This window comes from Sminthopsis crassicaudata, chromosome 5 (genome assembly GCF_048593235.1).
Source record: "Sminthopsis crassicaudata isolate SCR6 chromosome 5, ASM4859323v1, whole genome shotgun sequence".
Classification (NCBI taxonomy): Eukaryota; Metazoa; Chordata; class Mammalia; order Dasyuromorphia; family Dasyuridae; genus Sminthopsis; species Sminthopsis crassicaudata.
Window position 1 is genome coordinate 293,199,969 of NC_133621.1, and position 21,492 is coordinate 293,221,460.

General features: G+C 40.3%; 1 protein-coding gene across 2 annotated transcripts in view; it reads left to right on the forward strand.

The window, feature by feature from the left end:
- The first annotated feature begins 18,910 nt into the window (after nt 1–18,910).
- Nucleotides 18,911–21,492, forward strand: part of RIC8B (RIC8 guanine nucleotide exchange factor B) — an 85,445-nt gene continuing 82,863 nt past the window's right edge. For both annotated transcript variants that reach the window (XM_074271488.1, XM_074271489.1), the window contains exon 1: nt 18,911–19,155. In XM_074271488.1, the coding sequence (XP_074127589.1) occupies nt 19,072–19,155 (84 nt within the window). In that variant the 5' untranslated portion in view covers nt 18,911–19,071. The remainder of the gene's footprint in view (nt 19,156–21,492) is intronic.

Below are 21,492 nucleotides of genomic sequence, written 5' to 3' on the forward strand. Positions count from 1 at the left end.
AAAGGAAGGATCTCCATGTCAATTGATTTTACCAAGATTGTGGACACAAGGGATGGGACAAAACCATTCCAGCACTGCCTGAAGGGGAAAACCAGTGTTTTGCTAGCTAAGAAATGAAGACTTCCTCTCCAACTTAGCTCAATGTTGGAAATCAATGGCCATCAGGATAGTGGAAGCAGCCAAGATTTGCCACCAATAATGGAAAGTTTTTTACTTTGAAATAAGGATAATCTGTGTAGGGAGAGTTGGTGACTGATAGCAGTGTAATCTCATGCATCTACCCTCTCTCCCTCTGATAGTTAGATAAAATTATGTTAAATAAGCTATTAGATACAATTATATGATGGTCAATATGAATGGTAAACATTGGGTTCAGGATCAATCACTCATTAAAAGAGCTGGTAAGTTCTGCCAATAAGATATACTCTATGCTACAAACAAATCAGGACCTACTCCTAAAAAGATCCCTACCAGGCTGTCAATAAGCATTTATTAAACACCTACTGTTTGTCATATTCTCCTAAGCATGGTGGTACAAGGAAAGGCAAAAAGATGATCCTTTTCCTTAAAGAACTCACAACCTAATGGAAACATGAAGAATTCCAGCTAGGATGGCTCACCCACATGGCACATCTGGGGAATAAGTCCTGGATTGGAGTCCTTGGTTAGAATCTTGGCTCTTTTTCTTATAACTTAAATAACCCAATAAAGTAATCATTTCCCTGAGCTTTAGTTTCCTCCTCTATAAAATGAGGGGATTGAATTAGGCAAAGAGCCTCCCGGATCTAAATGCAATGACTTTTATCAAATAGAGAAAACACTGGATTGAGAATCAATAGGGTTGGCAATTCAATCTGTCTCAGCTGACAATCTAATGGGAATGAGGTAAAAGCCCAGAGTTCCTTTAACTTTCAGTGAAGTTCCTGGAACTTAGTGATGCTTCGTTTGTCTTATTACCAGTGTTTTGCAGTGATCTTTCATATAGTACTTTGCATTCCTTCCTTTAAACATTTCCTGTTTTTATTCTTTGTCCATTTGTGGGGATAAAGGGAATGGTAAAACTCTTATTATGTACTGATTGGAAACTCAAAAAATTGGGACAGAGATAGAAAATCCATCCACCTCTGATACTGTGGTTCCATCCTTTTCTGACACTTTGCATGAACATTTTTTTTTCTCCTTGAGATGTCCTCATAAAGGGTCCAGAACTCACTGAATTTGTCTTGTGTTAATCAAGTGGTTAATGAGTAGAAGGTGGGGAACAACTTGTCCTATCCAGTCACACCAATCATTGGCAATCTTGCATCAAGTGCTTACTATCATTAAGTACCCTGTCAAGCATTAAAGAATACAAAGACAAAATAAGATAGCTCCTGCCTTCAAAGAGTTTACATTCTATCAGGAGAATCAGACATACACACACAGAAGTAAATCCTTAAAAAAGTATGTAAGCAACAATTTTTTTAAAACAACTCAAAGCAAAAATAGGAATTCTAAAGATCAAAGACAAGATAAGCAAAACTGAAGACAAAAACATTTTGAATTGATTAATAAAACTGGGAGCTAGTCTTTTAGGGAAAAAATGGACAAACTGAGGTAATCTGAGGGAGACAGAGACAGAGAGAAAGAAATCAAGTTATGATTGTTAAAAATAAAAAAGGAAAACTAACAAATGACTACGCAGCTAGGTGGTGCAGTGGAGGGAGTGCCAGGCCTGGAATTAGGAGGAAATAAATTTAAATCGGGTCTCAAACACTTATTAACTGTGTAAACTTGGACTTAACTTAACTTTGCTTGCCTCAGTTTCTTCATCTGTAAAATGAACTGGAGAAGAAAATGACAAACTACTCTAGTATCTCTACTAAGAAAACCCAAGAGAAGAGTGACAGTCAGGCACAACTGAAACTGAACAACAAAAATAACAAATGAAGGTGAAATTGTTAGGAACTGTGTCCAATTATATAATGGACAAAATATTATCACTAATGGATTTAATATTTATAAAAAAGGTAACATGTTCAGATTATAAGAATAATTAATAAAGAATTTAAGTAATTTAATTTCAGAATTCTAGCAAATTCTAGAAAATATTCAAAAATAATTTTATATTTTATAAATATGTTTTATTTATATTTTAAAATATTTTTTTATTTTTATATTTTTTAAATTGAGAAAGATGACATCCTACTATGTCTATGAAACAAATATGGTCTTACCACCTAAAACAGAAAAAAAAAGAGAAAGAAGTCTTTATATAAATATCTTGAGTGCCTACACAAAAATAATGAATACAATATTAGCAAAGATGATACAGCAACATATGAAAGATTATGCTTTATGACCAGTTGGATTTATATCAGAAATGTGGGATTGATTCGTTATTAGAAAAATTAAAAGCCTAAAAAAGAATATTAATAAAATCCTGAAAATCATCCCATAAAATAGATGCAAAAAAGACAAAATGCAATACCTTTTAAAGTTTAAAACAGCAAAAAGCATAGAAATAAATGGACTTTTCTTTAATATATTAAATAGCATCCATATATAATATGTAATCAAGACACACAGGGTCTTTTTTTCCCTACTTGATGTCTGCTTTCTTTATTTTATTTTACAATGAATTTTTATATTAGAGGTCTTTCTAGTTAAATCAGTGGTAAAGTAAGAGTGTCCACCATCATCTGATATAGTTCTATTAAATACTTGCTAGATCAATAAGAAAAAGAAATTGAGGTAATAAGCATGGGAGGGGAATAAATGAATGAAAAAATCTTTAAATAGTTAGTCTCTGTCTACTGACTCCTTCCCTTCTGCCTACAAATACACCCATGGCTCCCTGATCTTAATCATGGAAGGTACTGATGGTCACGACTGGTTTCCTGATAGGAATTGGTGACATTGTGTCTCAGCAGCTGATAGAGAAATGGGGTTTGGAGAAGCACCAGATCCAAAGGACTCAGAACATGGCTTTCATAGGCTGCAGCTTTATGGGCTTTGTAGTAGGCAGCTAGTACAGGGTTTGGGGCTGACTCATCTCTGACAACAACAAAATAATGCCCTGGAAAAGATGGTAATTGATCAAGGGGCTTTGCCCCATTTTGGTGGGGGGGGGGGTGTTTGTTCCCTATGATTGATACACTTGGTCAGTAAAGGACAACTGGGTCAAAAAAAACTAAAAAATATTTTTTTTAAAAAAAGGACAACTCAAATGAAAAAATTCTCCAAGTCATTATTAATCAGAGAAATGCAAATTAAGACATCTCTGAGATACACACCTGTCAGATTGGCTAGAATGACAGGGAAAGATAATGCAGATTGTTGGCAGGGATGTGGGAAAACAGGGACACTGATACATTGTTGGTGGAATTGTGAATACATCCAGCCATTCTGGAGAGCGATTTGGAACTATGCTCAAAAAGTTATCAAATTGTACATATCCTTTGATCCAGCAATGTTACTACTGGGCTTATATCCCAAAGAGATCTTAAAGGAGATAAAGGGACCTGTATGTGCAAGAATGTTTGTGGCAGCCCTCTTTGTAGTGGCTAGAAACTGGAAACTGAGTGGATGCCCATCAGTTGGAGAATGGCTGAATAAATTGTGGTATATGAATGTTATGGAATATTATTGCTCTGTAAGAAACGACCAACAGGATGATTTCAGAGAAGTCTGGAGAGACTTACATGAACTGATGCTGAATGAAATGAGCAGAACCAGATCATTATACACTTCAACAATAATACTGTATGATGATCTATTCTGATGGACGGGGCCCTCTTCAACAATGAGATGAACCAAATCAGTTCCAATAGAGCAGTAATGAACTGAACCAGCTACACCCAAGGAAAGAACTCTGGAAGGTGACTAGGAACCATGACATAGAATTCCCAATCCCTCTATTTTTGTCCGCCTGCATTTTGGATTTCCTTCACAGGTTAATTATACACTGTTTCAAAGTCCGATTCTTTTTGTACAGCAAAACAACTATTTGGACATGTATACATATATTTAATTTATACTCTAACATTTTTTTTTAATTTTTTTTATTCATTTTTCCAAATTATCCCCTCCCTCCCTCCACTCCCTCCCCCCGATGACAGGCAATCTCATACATTTTACATGTGTTACAGTATAACCTAGATACAATATATGTGTGTAAATACCATTTTCTTGTTGCACATTAATTATTAGCTTCCGAAGGTATAAGTAACCTGGGTACATAGACAGTAGTGCTAACAATTTACATTCGCTTCCCAGTGTTCCTTCTCTGAGTATAGTTATTTCTGTCCATCATTGATCAACTGGAAGTGATACTCTAACATATTTAACAGGTATTGGTCCATCTGCCATCTGGAGGGGGTAGGGGAAGGAGGGGAAAAATTAGAACAAAAGGTTTGGCAATTGTCAATGTTGTAAAATTACCTATGCATATATCTGGTAAATAAAAACTATTAAAAAAAAAAAAAAAGGGGGACAACTGAGTAAGACTGTAATGGGATTATCCTGATGCCCTCATCATCAACTTCTATAGCTGACCTACCTAAATTGGTCAACAGTGATTTAATCAAAGACCAGTTCAGTATTCCATTTCACACCTTAGTTCTCCCTGACCTAAGGAAAATTCAGGCAGACTGAAGCCAAAACTCAGCATTCATCCTTCTTTATCTACCTTTCTTCCTTAGCTTAAGAATTTAAAAAATCAGCTAGAAATTAAAAAAAAAAAAAAAGCACAATAAAAAACCAAGCTTCACTTGTCTCATTTATTGATAATAGCCACCATCTCCGATCTCTCTTTCCTTTCTCTTTTAAACTCCTTGAGAACATTATACTGGATATTTGTACTTCATCCTTTCTCATTTCCTTTTTTTTTTTTCTTTTTTTGTAATCTGTGTCAAGTGACTTGCCCAGGGTCACACAGCCAGGACGTGTTAAGTGTCTGAGGCCAGATTTGAACTCAGGTCCTCCTGACTTCAGGGCTGCTGCTCTATCCACTACACTGTCTAGCTGCCCCTATGATTTCCTTCTAAATGATCTGTAATCTGGTTTCCAATCATTTCTACTAATACTACCTTTTCTAACGTTACTGGTGAATATATGTGTATATGTATATGTGGTATATACACACATATGTGTCTTTATGTACTGCATATGTATATATACATATTATATATAGTTATGTTTATAATGTTTTTATCCCGTTATCTCTTAAATGCCAAATATAATGGCTTTTTATCAGTCCTCATTCTTCTTGATCTCTCTGAAACCTTTGCCATAGCTGAGAATTATCCCTTCCAGATTACCCTTCCTATGATTCTGTGACATTTTCTCTCCTGGTTCTCCCATTTGCCTGACTACAACTTCGCAGTCTCTTTTGCTAGATCTTTATCCGTGTTGTGCCCACTAAATATGCACCACAATCCCCCCCAATTCTTCCAAAGCTCTGACCTAGATCATTTCCTCTTCTCTATACTTCTGTGCATGACTGTTTCATCGTGTCTCCTGATAATTTCTATGCATTTGATTACCAAGTCTATTTATCCAGCCTAAAGATCCCTCCTGAGTTCTACATTCATATCACCATCTGCCTTTTAGACATCTTGAACTGAATGTTCCTTAGGCATCTCAAACACATGTCCAAAACAGAACTCATTATCTTTCCCCCAAACCTTTCTTCTTCATAATATTCCTAATACCATCATTTCCCCAGTCTCACTCTGGCTTGCAACTCTGCTCCCTCATTTGTACTCACTACCTATACCTATCCAATCTGTTACGAAGCCTTGTTACTTCTATCTTCATACTATCTTAAACACTCCCTTCTTTCCACTCACATGGCCATCGCCTAGTCCAGTCTGAACAGATTCTTGTTGCATTATTGATAACTGGTTTCTCTACTCCAAGTTTCTTTTCACTACAAGCCATACTAGAATTGTTTGCCAATGTTTTTTTTTCCTAGAGTGCAGTTCTGATCATACTCTATAAGCTTCAGTGGCTCCCTATTACTAATAGAATCAAATACAAAGTCCTTGTCTGGGCGTTTGAAGCTCTTCACTACCTGCCCTCTTCCCACCTTTCCAACATTTTTGTATTTTACTCCTCTCCACACACTCAGTGATTCAATCAGCTCCCAATTCTGTGCCTTTGTCCAGGGCATTCCTCATAGCTGGAGTGTTCTCTCCTCTCCCCTTCCTCTTAACTTCCTTACTTATTTCAAGACTGAACTCAAATCTTACTTTCTATAGGAGGATTTCTCCCCCCACTTTAACTACAAATGCCTTCCCTCTGATATTAATATCCATCCATTCTGAATATAATTTGCACTTTTTTGCACCCAATACTCAGCATAGGGCCTGACACATAATAAGTGTGCAATAAATGCTTGTTTTGACTGCCTGACCTATTATGTACAAAGCAAAGATAGATGGATGCATAGAAGGAAGTAAAAGAAAAACAAACAAACAAACAAACAAGATAAGACAGCCTCTGCAATCAAGAAAATCATATTCAAATAAGAGGAAATGGTTCACTTAGAGAAGCATAGAGATTGAATTAAACATCAATTGAAACAGCTAAAAACTTCAGGAAAGTGGGGAGCCATTAAACTCACAAAGTCATCGATCTTTCTGTACATGACCAATAACACCCAACAGATACAGAAAAATTCCATTCAAAATGTCTACAGAATGTCTAAGATAGCTGGGAGTTCACTTATCAAAAAACACACTCAGAGAAAATAGCTATGACTATTAATCATTCTTTCAGCCACAGACCCAGTAATGGTACTGCTGGATCAAAGGGTATGCACAGTTTGATAGCCCTTTAATTATAGAATTGTTCTCCAAAATCAGTTCACAATTCCACCAACAATTCATTAGTGTCCCAATTTTACCACATCCCCTCCAGTGTTTATCACTGACTTTTCTTGTCATCTAAGCCAATATGATAGGTGTGAGGGGGAATCTCAGAGTTGTTTTAACTTTCATTTTTCTATTTAATAGTGATTGAGAGCATTTTATATGATCATAAATTGCTTTAATTTCTTCACCTGAAAATTGTCTGTTCACATCCTTTGACCAATTATCAGTTGTGGAATGATTTGTATTCTTATAAATTTCACTCAATTTTCTATACATTCTAGAAATGAAACCTTTATCAGAAACATTGGTTGTAAAAATTCCCTTCTGTTTCCCTTCTAATCATGGCTGCATTGGCTTTGTGCAAAACCTTTTTAGTTTAACATAATCAAAATTATCCATTTTGTTTTTCATGATGTCCTCTATTTCTTCTTTGGTCATGAATTCCTCCCTTCTCCAAAGACCTGCCAGGTAGACAATTCCTTTCTCTCCTAATTTGCTTATAATAAAATCCCTCTTATGTCTGAATCAGGAACCCATATAGATCTTATCTTCATATAGAGTGTGAGATATTAGTCAATACCTAGTTTCTGCCATATAATTTTCCAGTTTTCCCAGAAATTTTTTGTCAAATAGTAAGTTCTTATCCTAAAAGCTGGAGTCAAATTATAGTCATTGACTACTGTGTCTTGTGTGTCTAATATTCCATTGATCTACCAATTCTATTTCTTAGCCAGTATCAAATGGTTTTAATGATTACATCTTTGTAATACAGTTTTAGGTCTGATATGTTTAAGCCACCTTTCTTTGCATTTTTTTTTCATTAATTCCCTTGAATTCTTGATCTTTTGTTCTTCAGATTTTGTTATTATTTTCCCCACTCTACAAAATAATTTTTTTGGCAGCTTGATTGGTCTACTAATAATGCTAATAATGCTTTACAAAAGAAAAAGAAGATGGGCCAACTAGGTGGCTCAGTGAATGGAGCACCAGCCCTGAATTCAGGAGGATCTGAGTTCAAATTTGACCTCAAGACACTTAACACTTCCTCAGCAAAAAAAAAAAAAAAATAAAAAACAAAGGAAGATAAATATTGAAAGAGAATTCAGTGTTCATGATTGGGGTAAAATATTTTTTTAAAAAACTATCTAAATCAGTTTGTAGATCAAATGCAATAATTTGGGCTATGATAATTCTCTAGTTCAATAGAACTTATTGGTTAAATCCTCCAGGATATTTTGATGCCTATATTTATAGTGTTGTAGCTTTTAGCCACCAGATTGTGATTATCTAGGTATTAGGTAAGAAAAAATTGTTTGTTTCTATCTTGCCTGAAGTATCAAATATAGATCACATCTTACTTTTTCCTTCATTAATTAAGATCAGTCTCTAAGTCCAAACTCCTTAAATATAACTTATTACTTCTGGTGGCTTGATCCTGAATTGCCATCATGGACCTTTCTGCATTCACAAAAAAATCCTTATAACTCAGTTATTCATTTAACTTCTTTGACATCTGTATATCCATACATAAATATGTGTATTGATATGAACATATAGAGATATATACATGCACAGAAACATTGATTTGTACATATGTAGGTATTTATAGGCATATAGGTATGTATATAGATAGATAGATGGATAAAAGGATAAAAAGATGAATAGATAGATGGTTAGAAGGCAAATAGATATACATATATAGTGTATAGGTATGATTATATAGATATATATGTACATGTATATATATACTCTTGTATATAAATTCATATGTGGGTATATATGTACACACATGTGTGTTTTTTTAACACACATTAAAAAAATTTTTTAAGAGGGTTCCTCCCTTAAGACTGTCCTTTTCTAAAACCAATAAAACTGTTTCATTAGCTTTTCAACTTCCTTCATCTTCCCATTTGCATTTTACTCTATCCTTCCTTCCATCATGGATTTTCTTGAGTTGTTCTGCCCCTCTAATCTGTCTCCTCTACTCCAGTTCTTTGCCTTAACTTTAAAACAGGCAGCTTGGCTGAGGTCCCCAGGGCTTATATTTTTTTCCTAAGCATCTCTTGTGCTTTGCTCACTGAGCATCTCTTTTCTCAAAGCTCCTCTTTAATTGCATTTCACTTAATAGTTTGTCAGATTTTGTTGTAGGTGATATGAATGGAAACGAAGACTTGGACAGAGAGGAGTAAGAACTTGGTAGCTGTTAAGGAAAGAATATGAGTCTTGATGACAGAATTAAGGCTCCCCGGTTTTTTCTTCTCTTCATTATTTTAAACACTTAAAGACCTAATAAGACTGTGGTTGCTTAATAAATAATAGGGAAATACAATTATTTTCTCCCTTATCTATGTGACCAAGCTGGGGAACTTCTTAGCTTCTCACAATCCCATCCCTTTCCCTGAATGGTAAGGGAGACACCCTAGATTGATGGAATCAACTGCTCAGTTGGTTCCAGTAAATCTTGATGCCCAGAAGGGTCAACCAGGGAGGATTTTGAATTAGAAGATTTGCTAATATCTTGATCTGGAAAAGATAGTGAAGTAGGCCGAAAGCTGACTACACTAAGGGTGTATCTCTGTTACCAGAGATGGAAATCTACTTGGAAGGTCTGAAGGGTATCTGAAAGACATATTCCTCTGGGATCAGAGATCAGCAGAATTAAGCAGAAGGAAAAATTAGGAACTAGGTCCCTTACAGCCCTATGTTCAAAGCTAAGCATGTCCATCAGGAAAAGGGAACTCTGATTTTTTTTTTTTTTTTTTTAATGACTTCTGTCTGGGGTGCTTCTGACCACAAGGGGTAGAGGAAGACTAATGCCATCTACTGGAGAATTATGGCCCAATCAAATGCCACTTAGGACAATGGACAAACTGTGTCAGAACATAGGAGATAATGGTGATACTTGCAAGTACTCAGAGCTGAGAACTATAGGATATAAGAACATGTAGGTCCAGTCCCAAGCAAAGATTTAGAGCAACTGAACCTGAGGACATCAACAAGGAGTGACCTTGAGGGCCTCAATCAGAGACATGTACTAAGAAGCTACACAAGACGAGGGCCTGATAGGAACCTTCCAAGAGAATGACTACAATTGATCTAGGCTCTGGGGAGGACATGCACAAGGGAATTATTGTTATTTTCCATAAGCAATGTTGTGAATCCTGTTTAATCTGATCTATAAACAAACCTGTTCATATGCTAATCTTTGTGTCTCTCTTGCTTGCAAGGGGATTTGCTGACAATTCAAGGGTGATGTCTAATGATTATGCTCCTGGATTGTTTGGGGGAGGGGGGGGAAGTAAGCCAGAGGAATCTAAAAGTTCTTCAAAATGAATGTAGGGCCCTAGTTATATGAGTATCACACAAATGATAAGTGGGTTCTGACTTTGAATATATAGATAGTAGTGGAAGCCACAAAGAGGTTTGGAGTCCACATTGGAACTGTGATCCATGAACAATGGGTCCTTTCTTTGGGTCTTGATTTCCTCAGCTTTAAGAAAAGGAGCTTAAACTAGATGATCCCTGTATGATTCTTTGATTTTAGGACATTCCTCCAATGAAAAAGAAAGGCTGCCCTGTGGGGGGTTGGTAAAACAAATCCTGAGGGAGCTGCCAAGCTGTGTCCATGAGAATGAGAACGAGATCCAAAAAATGCTAGGACAAAGTGAACCTCTGTAGAAGCAAGTGCCAAAATGCAAGATTTCTTTGTACAGAATTGAAACTTATTAAAGGCAAATGGAAAAATCTTTGACTCAGATGCCTCCTGCCCCAAAGGCTCTGGCTCTGACTTGAACCAGACACCCTGGAGACATAGACTTGACTCATATAGTATTATTCACCCCATCCCCAGTCTTAGGATCACAGATTTAGAACAGAAAGGGATTTCAAGAGGTGCACAAAAATCCAGTGTCTTGTTTTACAGATGAGGAAACTGAGGCTCATAGAGATAGATAACCCACTCAGGATCACATAGGTATAAAGCATCTGAAGCAGGATTCACATCCAGGTCTTTCTTGCCTCCAAGTCTGGCACTCTTCCCTTTATGCTATGAAGTCTTCCTCTTCACCTCTCCCCTCAGTCCTACTCTTCATCCTTTTAGGCTATTTTTCCACTTCAAAATCACCCTTGACTGGGGCAGCTAGGTGGCGCTATAGTGGATAGAGCACCAGCCCTTAAATCAGGAGGACTTGAATTTGAATCCAGCCTCTTATTTACTAACTAACTGTGTGATCCTGGATAAGTCATTTAACCCCAATTGTCTCACTCCTCCCAAGAATCACCCTTGACAGAAACAAATGAGGAACTTGAATTGTAGAAATTCAGGGAAATGTCTTGTTTGCTGGAGAGTCCATTTCCATGCTGAACACTCCTCCAGGCCTGGAATTGGACAACATTCTGAAATAGCTGCCTTGCAATTACCTTTCTTGGGCTCATTTATCCCTGTCCAGAGAATGCTACAAACAAATCTCGTGTTTAAGAATGAAATTCAACCATCATTCATACAGAAAAGGAACAAAAGAATAGCAATAGAATAAAATATGATATAATAATATAAGGTAATATAATATGAGATAACAATAGCATGATGCTCTCTGCCTCTTTGTCTCTTATCTCTTATCAATCACTTTCTATAGATATACATATATTGTGTGTGTGAGACAGAGACAGAAACAAAGAAAGAGACAAAGAGAGACAGAGATAAAGACAGAGACAGAGAGACAAATAGGCAGACACACACAGAGACAGAGACAGGGAGAGACACACACACACACACAAACAGAGACAGAGACAGAAACAGAGAGAATAATTAGATCACTTGAAGTTTTTTTTTTTTTTTTTTTTTTAATAGCAGGTAGAAAAAAATGCTCATAGGAGGGAGCAGTGGGCAGCACCTTTATTCTAATGAAGTCCCTTTTCTAACAAGCTCTCTCTGGCTGGAAAAATCACTGCTCTTTGCTGCAGCCTTTGACCTCCCCACAATCCCTTCTGGTCGCTATGCCTGACCCTATGGAGTTCCCATGTAGTCCCTGCCCAAGGAGCTGTGATTAAGCTACTGAGCAGGTTAGAAGTTCTTGAACACAGAAAGACTTGGCCCTGCTGTATCCCTGGCTACAATTTATTCCTTTCACTAGAACTTTATCCTTCCATACTTCCCAAAGGGAAGATAAAAACATGATGATGATGAATGACAATGATCTTTTGTCACCACCATCTTTATTTAGGTTGGAACCTCATGACTTTAACCAAATGTTGGTCAGTGAAAGAGTACTGGGCTGCTGGGAAGAGGGAAAATCTGGGCTGGACATGGCTGGTTTTTATGTGAAGCTCATTTAGGAAGTGTTGGGGGAAGAGGTGAGGGAGTAGTCCCAAACATTCAGAACCCATTCACCCCCTAATACCACTCACAATGGAGCTTCAAAGGGGCAGGGATAGGTGAGTGCCAGTAATTTACCCATTACCATTTAGTCATTTTCCTATTGTTGGAAATGTAGGTTGCTTCTAGGTTTTTGTAATTATGCATAATGGTTTAAGGGCTAGTCCTTCTCCATCGGATCAATTGGGAGAAACTAAGGCCCTTTTGTCATGTGTTAAAGATCCTCTCTCCTCTCCCTGCCTCACTTCTTGTCTTCCCTGGCTGGGCCCCAAGTTCTGTACACAAACACACACATGTTCACACACTCTCACATACTCTGCCCATTTTTCCCAGAGTACTTTCCCATAATCCTCAGGAACATCAGGCTGCTTCTATTTGTCCTGGAGCCTCTGGACTTGGGAGAGGGAGGGCCTATACAACCAGGTCAAGAGACTGAGGAGAAAGATGAGCATCAAGCAGTCTCAATAGCTTCTGGCTTACTCCAGTTTTTCCTCCTGAGAACTCTCTCCTCCTCCAATAGAAAGAAGCTAGCAGAGTCAGGAAAGGCCCCTGTGGAAATATTGCCAAAAGGTGAAAATTCTATGCTTCAACCCATATTCAGTCTCCGTAGCTCTCTCTCTGGATGCAGATGGCCTTTTCCATCCCAAGTCTATTGGAATTGCTTGGTATGAGTTTATAAGAGCATGATTCCTGTGGTTCTGTTAGTGCAAATAACACTAAAGTGACTATGTCTGTACTTACATCAACCTGTTGTCAGGCTGAAGATATTGTCAGGGCTGATGAAAGTAACTTCAAGAGAAAATAGACCTTAACCACCATTACTGCCATTGCCCACAATACCTTCCACCAGCAGGAGATCCCAGGGGGTACACCTTGGGAGGTGACCTGGGACTTGGAAGCCAAGAGCACTAATACTATTCCTGACTCTGGTGTCTCTAGTCACCACCATAGTCTGGAGCTGCCAGACTATTATTGTTCTGTAAGAAAAGACCAGCAGGATGATTTCAGAGAGGACTGGAGAGACTTACATGAACTGATGCTGAGTGAAATGAGCAGAACCAGGAGATCATCATACATGGGAATAACAAGATTAAAGGATGATCGATTCTGATGGACTTGGTTCTTTTCAACAGTGAGGTGATTCCAGCCAGTTCCAATGGTCTTGTGATAAAAAGAGCCATCTACACTTAAGAGAGAGAACTATGGGAACCGATTGTGGATCACAACATAGTATTTTCACCTTTTTTGTTATTTGCTTGCATTTTGTTTGCTTTCTCATTTTTTTTTCTTTTTTGATCTGATTTTGTGCAGCAGGATAACTGTGGAAACATATATAGAAGAATTGCACATTTATATTGGATTATTTGCCATCTAGAGGAAGGGATGGGGGACAAGAGGGAAAAAAAATTTGGAACACAAAGTTTTGCAAGGGTGAATGTTGAAAATTTTCCATGGATATATTTTGAAAATAAAAAGCTTGAATTAAAAAAAAAAAAAAAAAAAAGAGGCCATCTCTTCAGCAAAGTCTTTGGCATGGTTAATTGTTTTTCTCTTTCAATAGCATTTTAATTTTCCAAAAACATGTAAAGAAAATTTTCAATCTTCTTTTTGTGTTCCAAATTTTTCTCTCTCCTTCCCTTATCTTCCCCTTCCTCAGGACAGCAAGCAATCTGATATAGGTTAAATATGTACAATTCTTGTAGTATTCCACACTTGTCATATTGTACAAGAAAAATCTGATCAAAGGGGGGGAAATGAAGGAAAGAAAAACAAAACAAATAACAAAAGTTGAAAATTCTATGCTTCAATCCATATTCAATCTCCATAGTTCTTTCTCCAGATGCAGTTGGCTTTTTCCATCCCAAGTCTATTGGGATTGCTTGGTATGGGTTTATAAGAGCATGATTACTATGATTCTATTAGTACAAATAACACTAAAGTGACTGTGTCTGTACTAACATCAGCCTCAAGTCCTCATCCTGTTTTTCAGCCAAACTGCATTACTTGCCACTGAGACTCCCAGATCTTCCCATCACCCTCCTGGGAACGTTTTGTGCTCAGAGCTCCTTGAGGCAGGGGCCATCCTGTTTTTCTATTCACATCCCCAATGGTTACCATATAGCTAGCATTTAACACGTTCTTTTATTCATTCATGATATTTTATGTTGGAATTCGTTAGTTAAAATGTGAAAGATTATTTAGTAAATGTAGTTGTTTTCATTAATGTTTAATATTATTTCTTTTAAAAATTAGATTAAAGGGGCAGCTAAGTGGTACAGTGGTTAGAACACCAGCCTTGAAGTCAGGAGGACCTGAGTTCAAATGTGCTCTCAGACACTTAACACTTCCAGGCTGTGAGACCTTGGGCAAGTCACTTAACCCCAATTGCCTCAGCCAAAAAAAAAAAAATTAGATTAAAAAGAGGCATTTGCATGTAATAGAAGAATTGCAGATAAACACATAAAATTGTATGCATACATGTTTTGCACATGTATGGTGTTATTTGTATTTTGTTCAGGAAGAGAACCAAAGACTTCAGGAAGGTGATGTCTTGATTTGCAAGTGAATTGGATGTGAATGAGGGCTATGCAAAGGAACCAACCTTACTTTCTCCTCCAAAACCACCAGGGTCCAATGGCCGGATATAGATCAGGATAATTGGACGTGGCCCGATGCAGTGGGAGGGAGACTTTGGCCTTTTTTGGCTAAGGTGTTTAACAGACCTCAATTTGACTGAGGCAATTACCCTTGTGAGAATGCATGAATATGTGTATAGAGACAAAAGAGAGGGGGAGAAAGAGGTAGAGACAGATGGACACTGGGGGAGGGAAGGGGAATTGTGTAAAAATGAGGTAGATGGAGTTACTGCCTCAGTAGAAATCTTCAGTATATGTCTCCTACCAAAGGTGGTATAGTTAGTTGGTCCCTCCTTATTGGTGTTTCCCATCCTACCCCACTGGTGCTGTGACTGGCACTTGGAGAGTGTTCACACAATAGTTGCTGATTAGGTTTGATTACAAAGAATTTGAATCCCAGGTGGCGATTAGTGCTTGCCACCAGCTTGAGCTGAACCACCCTGACACAAACACAAATCCTCTGCCTCCCTGTCTCTCTTTCTCCGGTCTCGATCTCTCCCCTCTGACTTTGTCTCTATTAATCTACCTCAGTCTCCCTCTCCTTCCCTTCCTTCCCCCTATGTATCTCTCCTCTTTCTCCCCTCTTCTCCCTGTCTCTCTCTCCCCTTTCTGTCTCTTTGTCCCTCTGTGTCTCTCTCCTCTCTCTGTCTCTCCTCTCTTCCCCCTCATTCCTTCTTTCCTTCATCCTGCCCCCCTTTCCTTTCCCTTCTTTGTCTCTTATTACATTTATAACAATAGTCATTGAAATGGATCTGAAGAGCCTCTCTGTTACTATTTGGCTTCAAACAATCAATAAGCATTTATTAAGCACCTACTTTGTTCCAGACATTGTGATAGGTGGAGCAGCAGATAGTACTAAGCTCTAGATGATTAAGGCCTGGCCTTCAAGGTACTTCCAGTCCAAAGGAGGAGACACACATTTGTAGACAAATACAAAAACATATCCAATAGACATGAGATAGGTAGGATGGGGGGATGCATTAGAAGCTGGAGTGGGGACAAGCCTCAAGTAGAAAATGACATTTGAATTGAATCTTAAAACCAAAAAGCAGAGGTGAGAAAGGAATGTATTCCAGCCTGAACAGTATTCCACTGCATATGGGAACAATGTGGTCATTTTGGAATAACTATAAAGTCTATGGATGATAATGATGTATAATAAGCTTGGAAAGGTAGGATGAATTCAGGTTATAAAGGGCTTTAAATGTCTGACAGGACTTCTGTATTTGATCCTACTAGCAATAGAGAGCCACTGAAGTTTACAGGAGTGTTAATGATGGTGACGACCTACACTTAGGAAAATCATTTTATTGGCTTTATGGAGAACAAAATGGAATGGGGAAAATTTGAGGCAAGACAACCAAATAGTTGATTATTTCAGCAGTCCAGGTGAGAGGTGGTGAGGATGATGAATCATCATAATAGCAATGTGATGGCTGGGGAAAAAAAAGGGAGAGTGGAATACATGAGAGATGTGGTAGAGACATTCACTTAATGTCTCTAGGCCCCAGTTTCCTCATTTGTAAAAAGAGGATGTTGGAGAACTTGACCTTTTAGATCTTTTCCAGTTCTAGGTCCATAATATTATAAATCTTTTTTTAAGTGAACACACAATGATGAAGAATAAAATAAACAAAACTAAGAGAACACTGTATACAGGAACAGCAATATTGTTTCACTTTGAGTGAATACCCAAATTAACTATAAAGGACACATGAAGAAAGAAGCTATCTCCATCCAGAGAAAGAACTGATTCTTATGTATTGAATAATTATACATATATATATTATATAATACACACACACACACACACAAACACCTTTTTGTGTGTCTAATGATAGCCATCTCTAGGATAGGGACAAGGGAAAAGACATTTTTTAAAAAGGAAATTTACATGAGAATTTTGTTGCATATTTGAAATTAATAGCAAGTTGTGCTATTAACTTCAGGTACAATCATCTTTTGGGGTTTTTTTGCACTATGTTATGGAAATGCTTGTTTTGTTCCATAAATTAAAATTAAAATAATTTTAAATGAATAGTCATTTTATAAAAGGTAACAATTTATCATTTGTTTTGCATTTTCAAAAGCTCTTTTAAAAGTGTAATTATTGGACTCCAAGAATTGCAGTGAGTCTACTTCTGGAAAACATCCTGGGAACACTGTCTCTAGGTGGCTCTTTCCAAAGAGTAATTTAGATGGAGTAAAGAAGTCAGATCTTAGTCATTCCCTGGGTATAATCAAGAAGTGTCTCTTGTACATAAACAAAATTGTTATTACACATTGCTTACATTTCTGGGCGCAAAGTGGATAAAGTCTTAATCAATTACATCATGTAATTTATCAACATGGAAGAGTATGATAGGAAATAAATGAAATCATCAAGAAAACCAATTGCTTTTCAATATGCTATTGTCATGTGGCTGGTTCTCTCTCTACTATCTCCCCTTCCCCCCCTTCTCCAAGGGAGACTGATTCCTATCAGAAGCTGGTCAGTTTCTCTCTCTACTATCTCCTCCCTCCCTTCTCCAAGGGAGACTGATTCCTATCAGAAGCTGGTCAGTTTCTCTCTCTACTATCTCCTCCCCCCCTTCTCCAAGGGAGACTGAGTCCTATCAGAAGCTGGTCAATTTCTCTCTCTACTATCTCCTCCCCCCCCCCCCTTCTCCAAGGGAAACTGAGTCCTATCAGAAGCTGGTCAATTTTTCTCTCCTATCTCCCCCTCCCCCCTTCTCCAAAGGAGACAGAGTCCTATCAGAATCTGGTCAGTTTCTGATGGGGTACTCTAGTCCAATTCCCTTATTTTACAGATGAAGAAACTGAAGCCCAAAGTAGCGAAGTAACTCGTGAAAAGCTTAAATCCAGGCCCTCTGACCCAGCTATTTTTCCCTGTAAGAGGGAGAGAGAAAATACGGAAATAAATAGATACAAAATAGACACAGATATACAAAGTAACTCCCTGCGGAGACCAGGATTTTCCCAAGGGAAGTGCAGGAGGCAAGTCGGAAGGAGATTGTTATTTAGAAGCAGAGCCTTAAGGGTAGCTGGGGCTTCCAGGGGTGGGTAAGAGATACAGGCAGAATGGAGAAACAGGGATGGACCAATCGCAGGAGAAGCGCAGAGGGGAGTCACGTGAACGCGGTCTGGAAAGAAAGGGCAGGAATCCAGTTGGGGAGTTTGTAGTTTAATCTAAAATAATAGGGAGCCACTGAAGCTTCTAGACTAGGGGAATGGCTGGGGCTGGGTTTGAAAGTGACCAGAGAGATGACCTATTCCAACGACAGCCACTTAAAAAAAAAAACAAAAAACTTTAAACTTAAAATAAAATTAAAAAAAAAAAAAAAAAAAAAAGAGGAAGAAACCGGTTCAGACCAACCCTTACTGCCTAGCTCTCAGTTCCTGGTATCAGTCCTGATAACACTCGGGGCCTAACAAGTTCAGCCCAAAGCTTGTCCCCTGGCTCAAAGCCCCATCCCGGTGCGGACTGGAGTCGTTTAGGAAGGAGGTCCCCAAAGCCTTCTGGGGCTATTTCCCTGGGCCCTCTAACCCCGAAGGTGCCACGGACTCCTCCCTCTGCTCAGGTGGTCCCCAAGCTCCCAGCAAGACTACAACTCCCAGCATGCCCGGCGTAGAGAAAATTAAGCTTCTTCGAGAAGTGAGGAGACTACGGCTCCCAGCATGTATTTCGGACCCATCAGCTGATAGGTGGGCGGGGCAGAGGAGGAAGAACGCGACAGGTCTGCCCCGCGGCATGCTGGGAGAAGTAGTCCAGAGAAGCCGCGGCAACGGGTAAAAACTGTTCGGGGCCTGCCGGCCCACGTAGGAAGAACGGGACAGCGGGGAAGAGGCACTGAAGAGGAGGAGACTCCGCCTTCTACGTTCTGTCCGCGTCCCGTTTTGCTCCTGCCCCGCCAAGGGAGATGCCTCGCTCGGGGCTCCACCCCCGGCGCGCAGCCAATCCGCGCAGCGAACGCAGCCCTTCTTCCCCCTCGGCGGGCGGGCGCGGCGCAGCGCGGCGGTTGCCATGGGGACGTTGACGTCACTGGGGTGAAAGGTGAGGGGTGGTGACGTCAGACCGAGCCAGGCGGAGGCTGGCTGGTGGGAGGGAGGGGGAGAGAGCGGGCGAGAGAGCGGCCGAGAGGGAGGGGGCGCGAGGCGTTGACCCGGAGCCCGAGCAGCACGCGGCCGCCCCGCACCTGCGGCGATGGATGCTGAGGGGGCGCTGAACACTTTGCGGGGGGGCGACGCGGGGGCCATCGAGAGGGTCCTGCGGGAGTACAGCGAAGAGGTAAAACCGACGTGGGCCCCCTCCCCGGGCGAGGCGGGCCGTGGCGCATCGCCCCTTGCGAACGACCCCCACCCCCGGCCCAGCCTGGCTTCGAGCTGGAGGGCGAATGTACGCCGAGGCGTACCCACCCGTGCAATTGACCTCCCCTCCTGCATGCACGGGACTGCGCCTTCCCCCACCCCCGACCCCCCTGTGGTGTCCTCCAGCAATGCCCTCCAGCTCCCCCCCCATGCACGCCCCCCATCCACCTTCCATGCCCATCACAAAAGCTCTCCTTCCTATTCCCTTGATGCATATTGCATCCATCTATGCATCCATCTATCCATCCATCCATCCATCCATCCCTCCCTCCCTCCCTCCCTCCATCCCTCCATTCCTCCCTCCCTCCCTCCACCCCCCGCCACCACCCTAGTGCAGGCCGTCTCACCTCTCCCAACCGGAACGGCACACTTTCCCCAACCCCCCCAGCTTGCCCCGCACGCCCTCCCCTGCTTCGATCCATCTTCCCCAGTCCCAGAGTCAGGGAGCCGCTGCTCTACTCAGACACCTTCAGCGGCTCCCCGCGGCTCCTTGAAATAAACCCCAACTCGGGTCTGGGAGGCGGCCCAGCAATCAACAAGCATTTACTGGATTGGGGGGAGCTAGAACCATCCTCCCGTCCGGCCCCTCCCCCACCCCGCGATTTTACAGGCTGAATAACTGAGGCCGTGAATGTCGGGACTTGGGCAAGGTCACTGTGGGGGGGGGGGATAAAGAGCCCAGCTGGGAGTGTCAGACCGCAAATCCCGGGGACGTTTCCTGCCCTGGCCCTAATCCACAAGCCTACCTCCGGGGGAGAGGTTGGGGGGGGGTCAGGCCCCAAGTTGTGTTACATAGCTCTCATTGTCCAAGGGGGTTCTGGACTGCGGGCCTCCTCCGGAATCGTGGTTTTAGATGCATAAAATCACAGATAGTCAGTGGTAATTGTCATGTAGTTATCAGAATATTTGTAAGTTTCAGGATCAAGTAAGACCTAGGAAAGTAAGTTACAAATGTTTAAGTAGCAGGGTGGGATTTGAACTCGGGTCTTGTAGACTACAAATTCTGAGTCCTTAAGAGAGAGGCAGATACACAATTAGCAGCTAACAAACATCTATTAGGCACTTGCTGTATATCAAGCACTGGTAAGATCTGGGGGCACCCAAAGAGCAAAAAACATGCCTATTCACAAGGAGCACATTCTCCAGCAGAAAATAATCAAGAAATCTGAAAGATAAGATGAAAAGTAATGGGGGGGAGGCACACAGGGACCCTTGCTTCCCTTCTAGTTTAAGACCCAGTCTTTCGTATTTTCTGACTTTTTTTTTCCCCTGGGGATGTCCTTCAGTACCCCTCAGTAAGAGGACCCCACCCTTCTGGGCCCAGGGCCTTTGGCAAAATTTTTCTCTCACCCCCTTCTCAGATTCAGTGTCTTCCTGGAACCTCCCAGGATTTTATTTGAATCTTGCCCTTTGCCCCATTATCTTGAGCTTCCTGAAGGGATTAAGTCCTGGATTTCCCCCTCCTGTAGTTCCTTCTGGGAGGGGATTTTTCGATTTTATCTCTGCGTCTCTGTATTCTATCTCTGTATCTCTGTATCTACTTTGTCCTGCACCTTCTCCAATACCCAGGAAATATTTATTCAATAGAATTGAAATTGGACCTTTGACACCCATAAAACACATTAGCAGGAATTATCCCCATCTTAAATTTATGGTTTTCTTCCTTCTTTCTTTCCTTTAAATTCGCGGAACCATTGGAAGTTTCTAGGTGGGACGGGGATCCATTAAAACAAAGCAAAGTCATTTTCCAGTTGAAATTAATAATCAGCCAGGTGGAATAACATGGGGAAAGGTTGGCTAATATGTGCAATTCTCTTAAAAATTATTTCCATATTTGTCATATTGTGAAAGAAAAATCAGACCTAAAGGGGAACTCAAATTTAGAGTTGAGCAGGACCTTAAAGATCGTCTTTGCAAAAAAGGAAGGTGAATTCCAGGGAAGGCACTTGGCCAAGGTCACGAGGGCTGTAAGAGGTGGAGAGGCCGGATTTGAACCCGGTTTCTCCGACTCCAACCCAGCATTCTCCAGGAACGGGATTGCCTGCTGTCATTCCAGGAGCTTATTGTTTTTCTTTCTTAGACTTATATCTGATTTTGTGTGAAAACATATCCACCCACACCTTGAATGTCAGTGTTCTCATATTGGTTAAATGGTGATCCCCTTTATATTCCCCTATTGAACTTTGCTTTTTGAGTATCTATTTCCACTCCTTTTGGGGCATGGGACACACCTCCATATGCACTTCTCTGCCCTCTG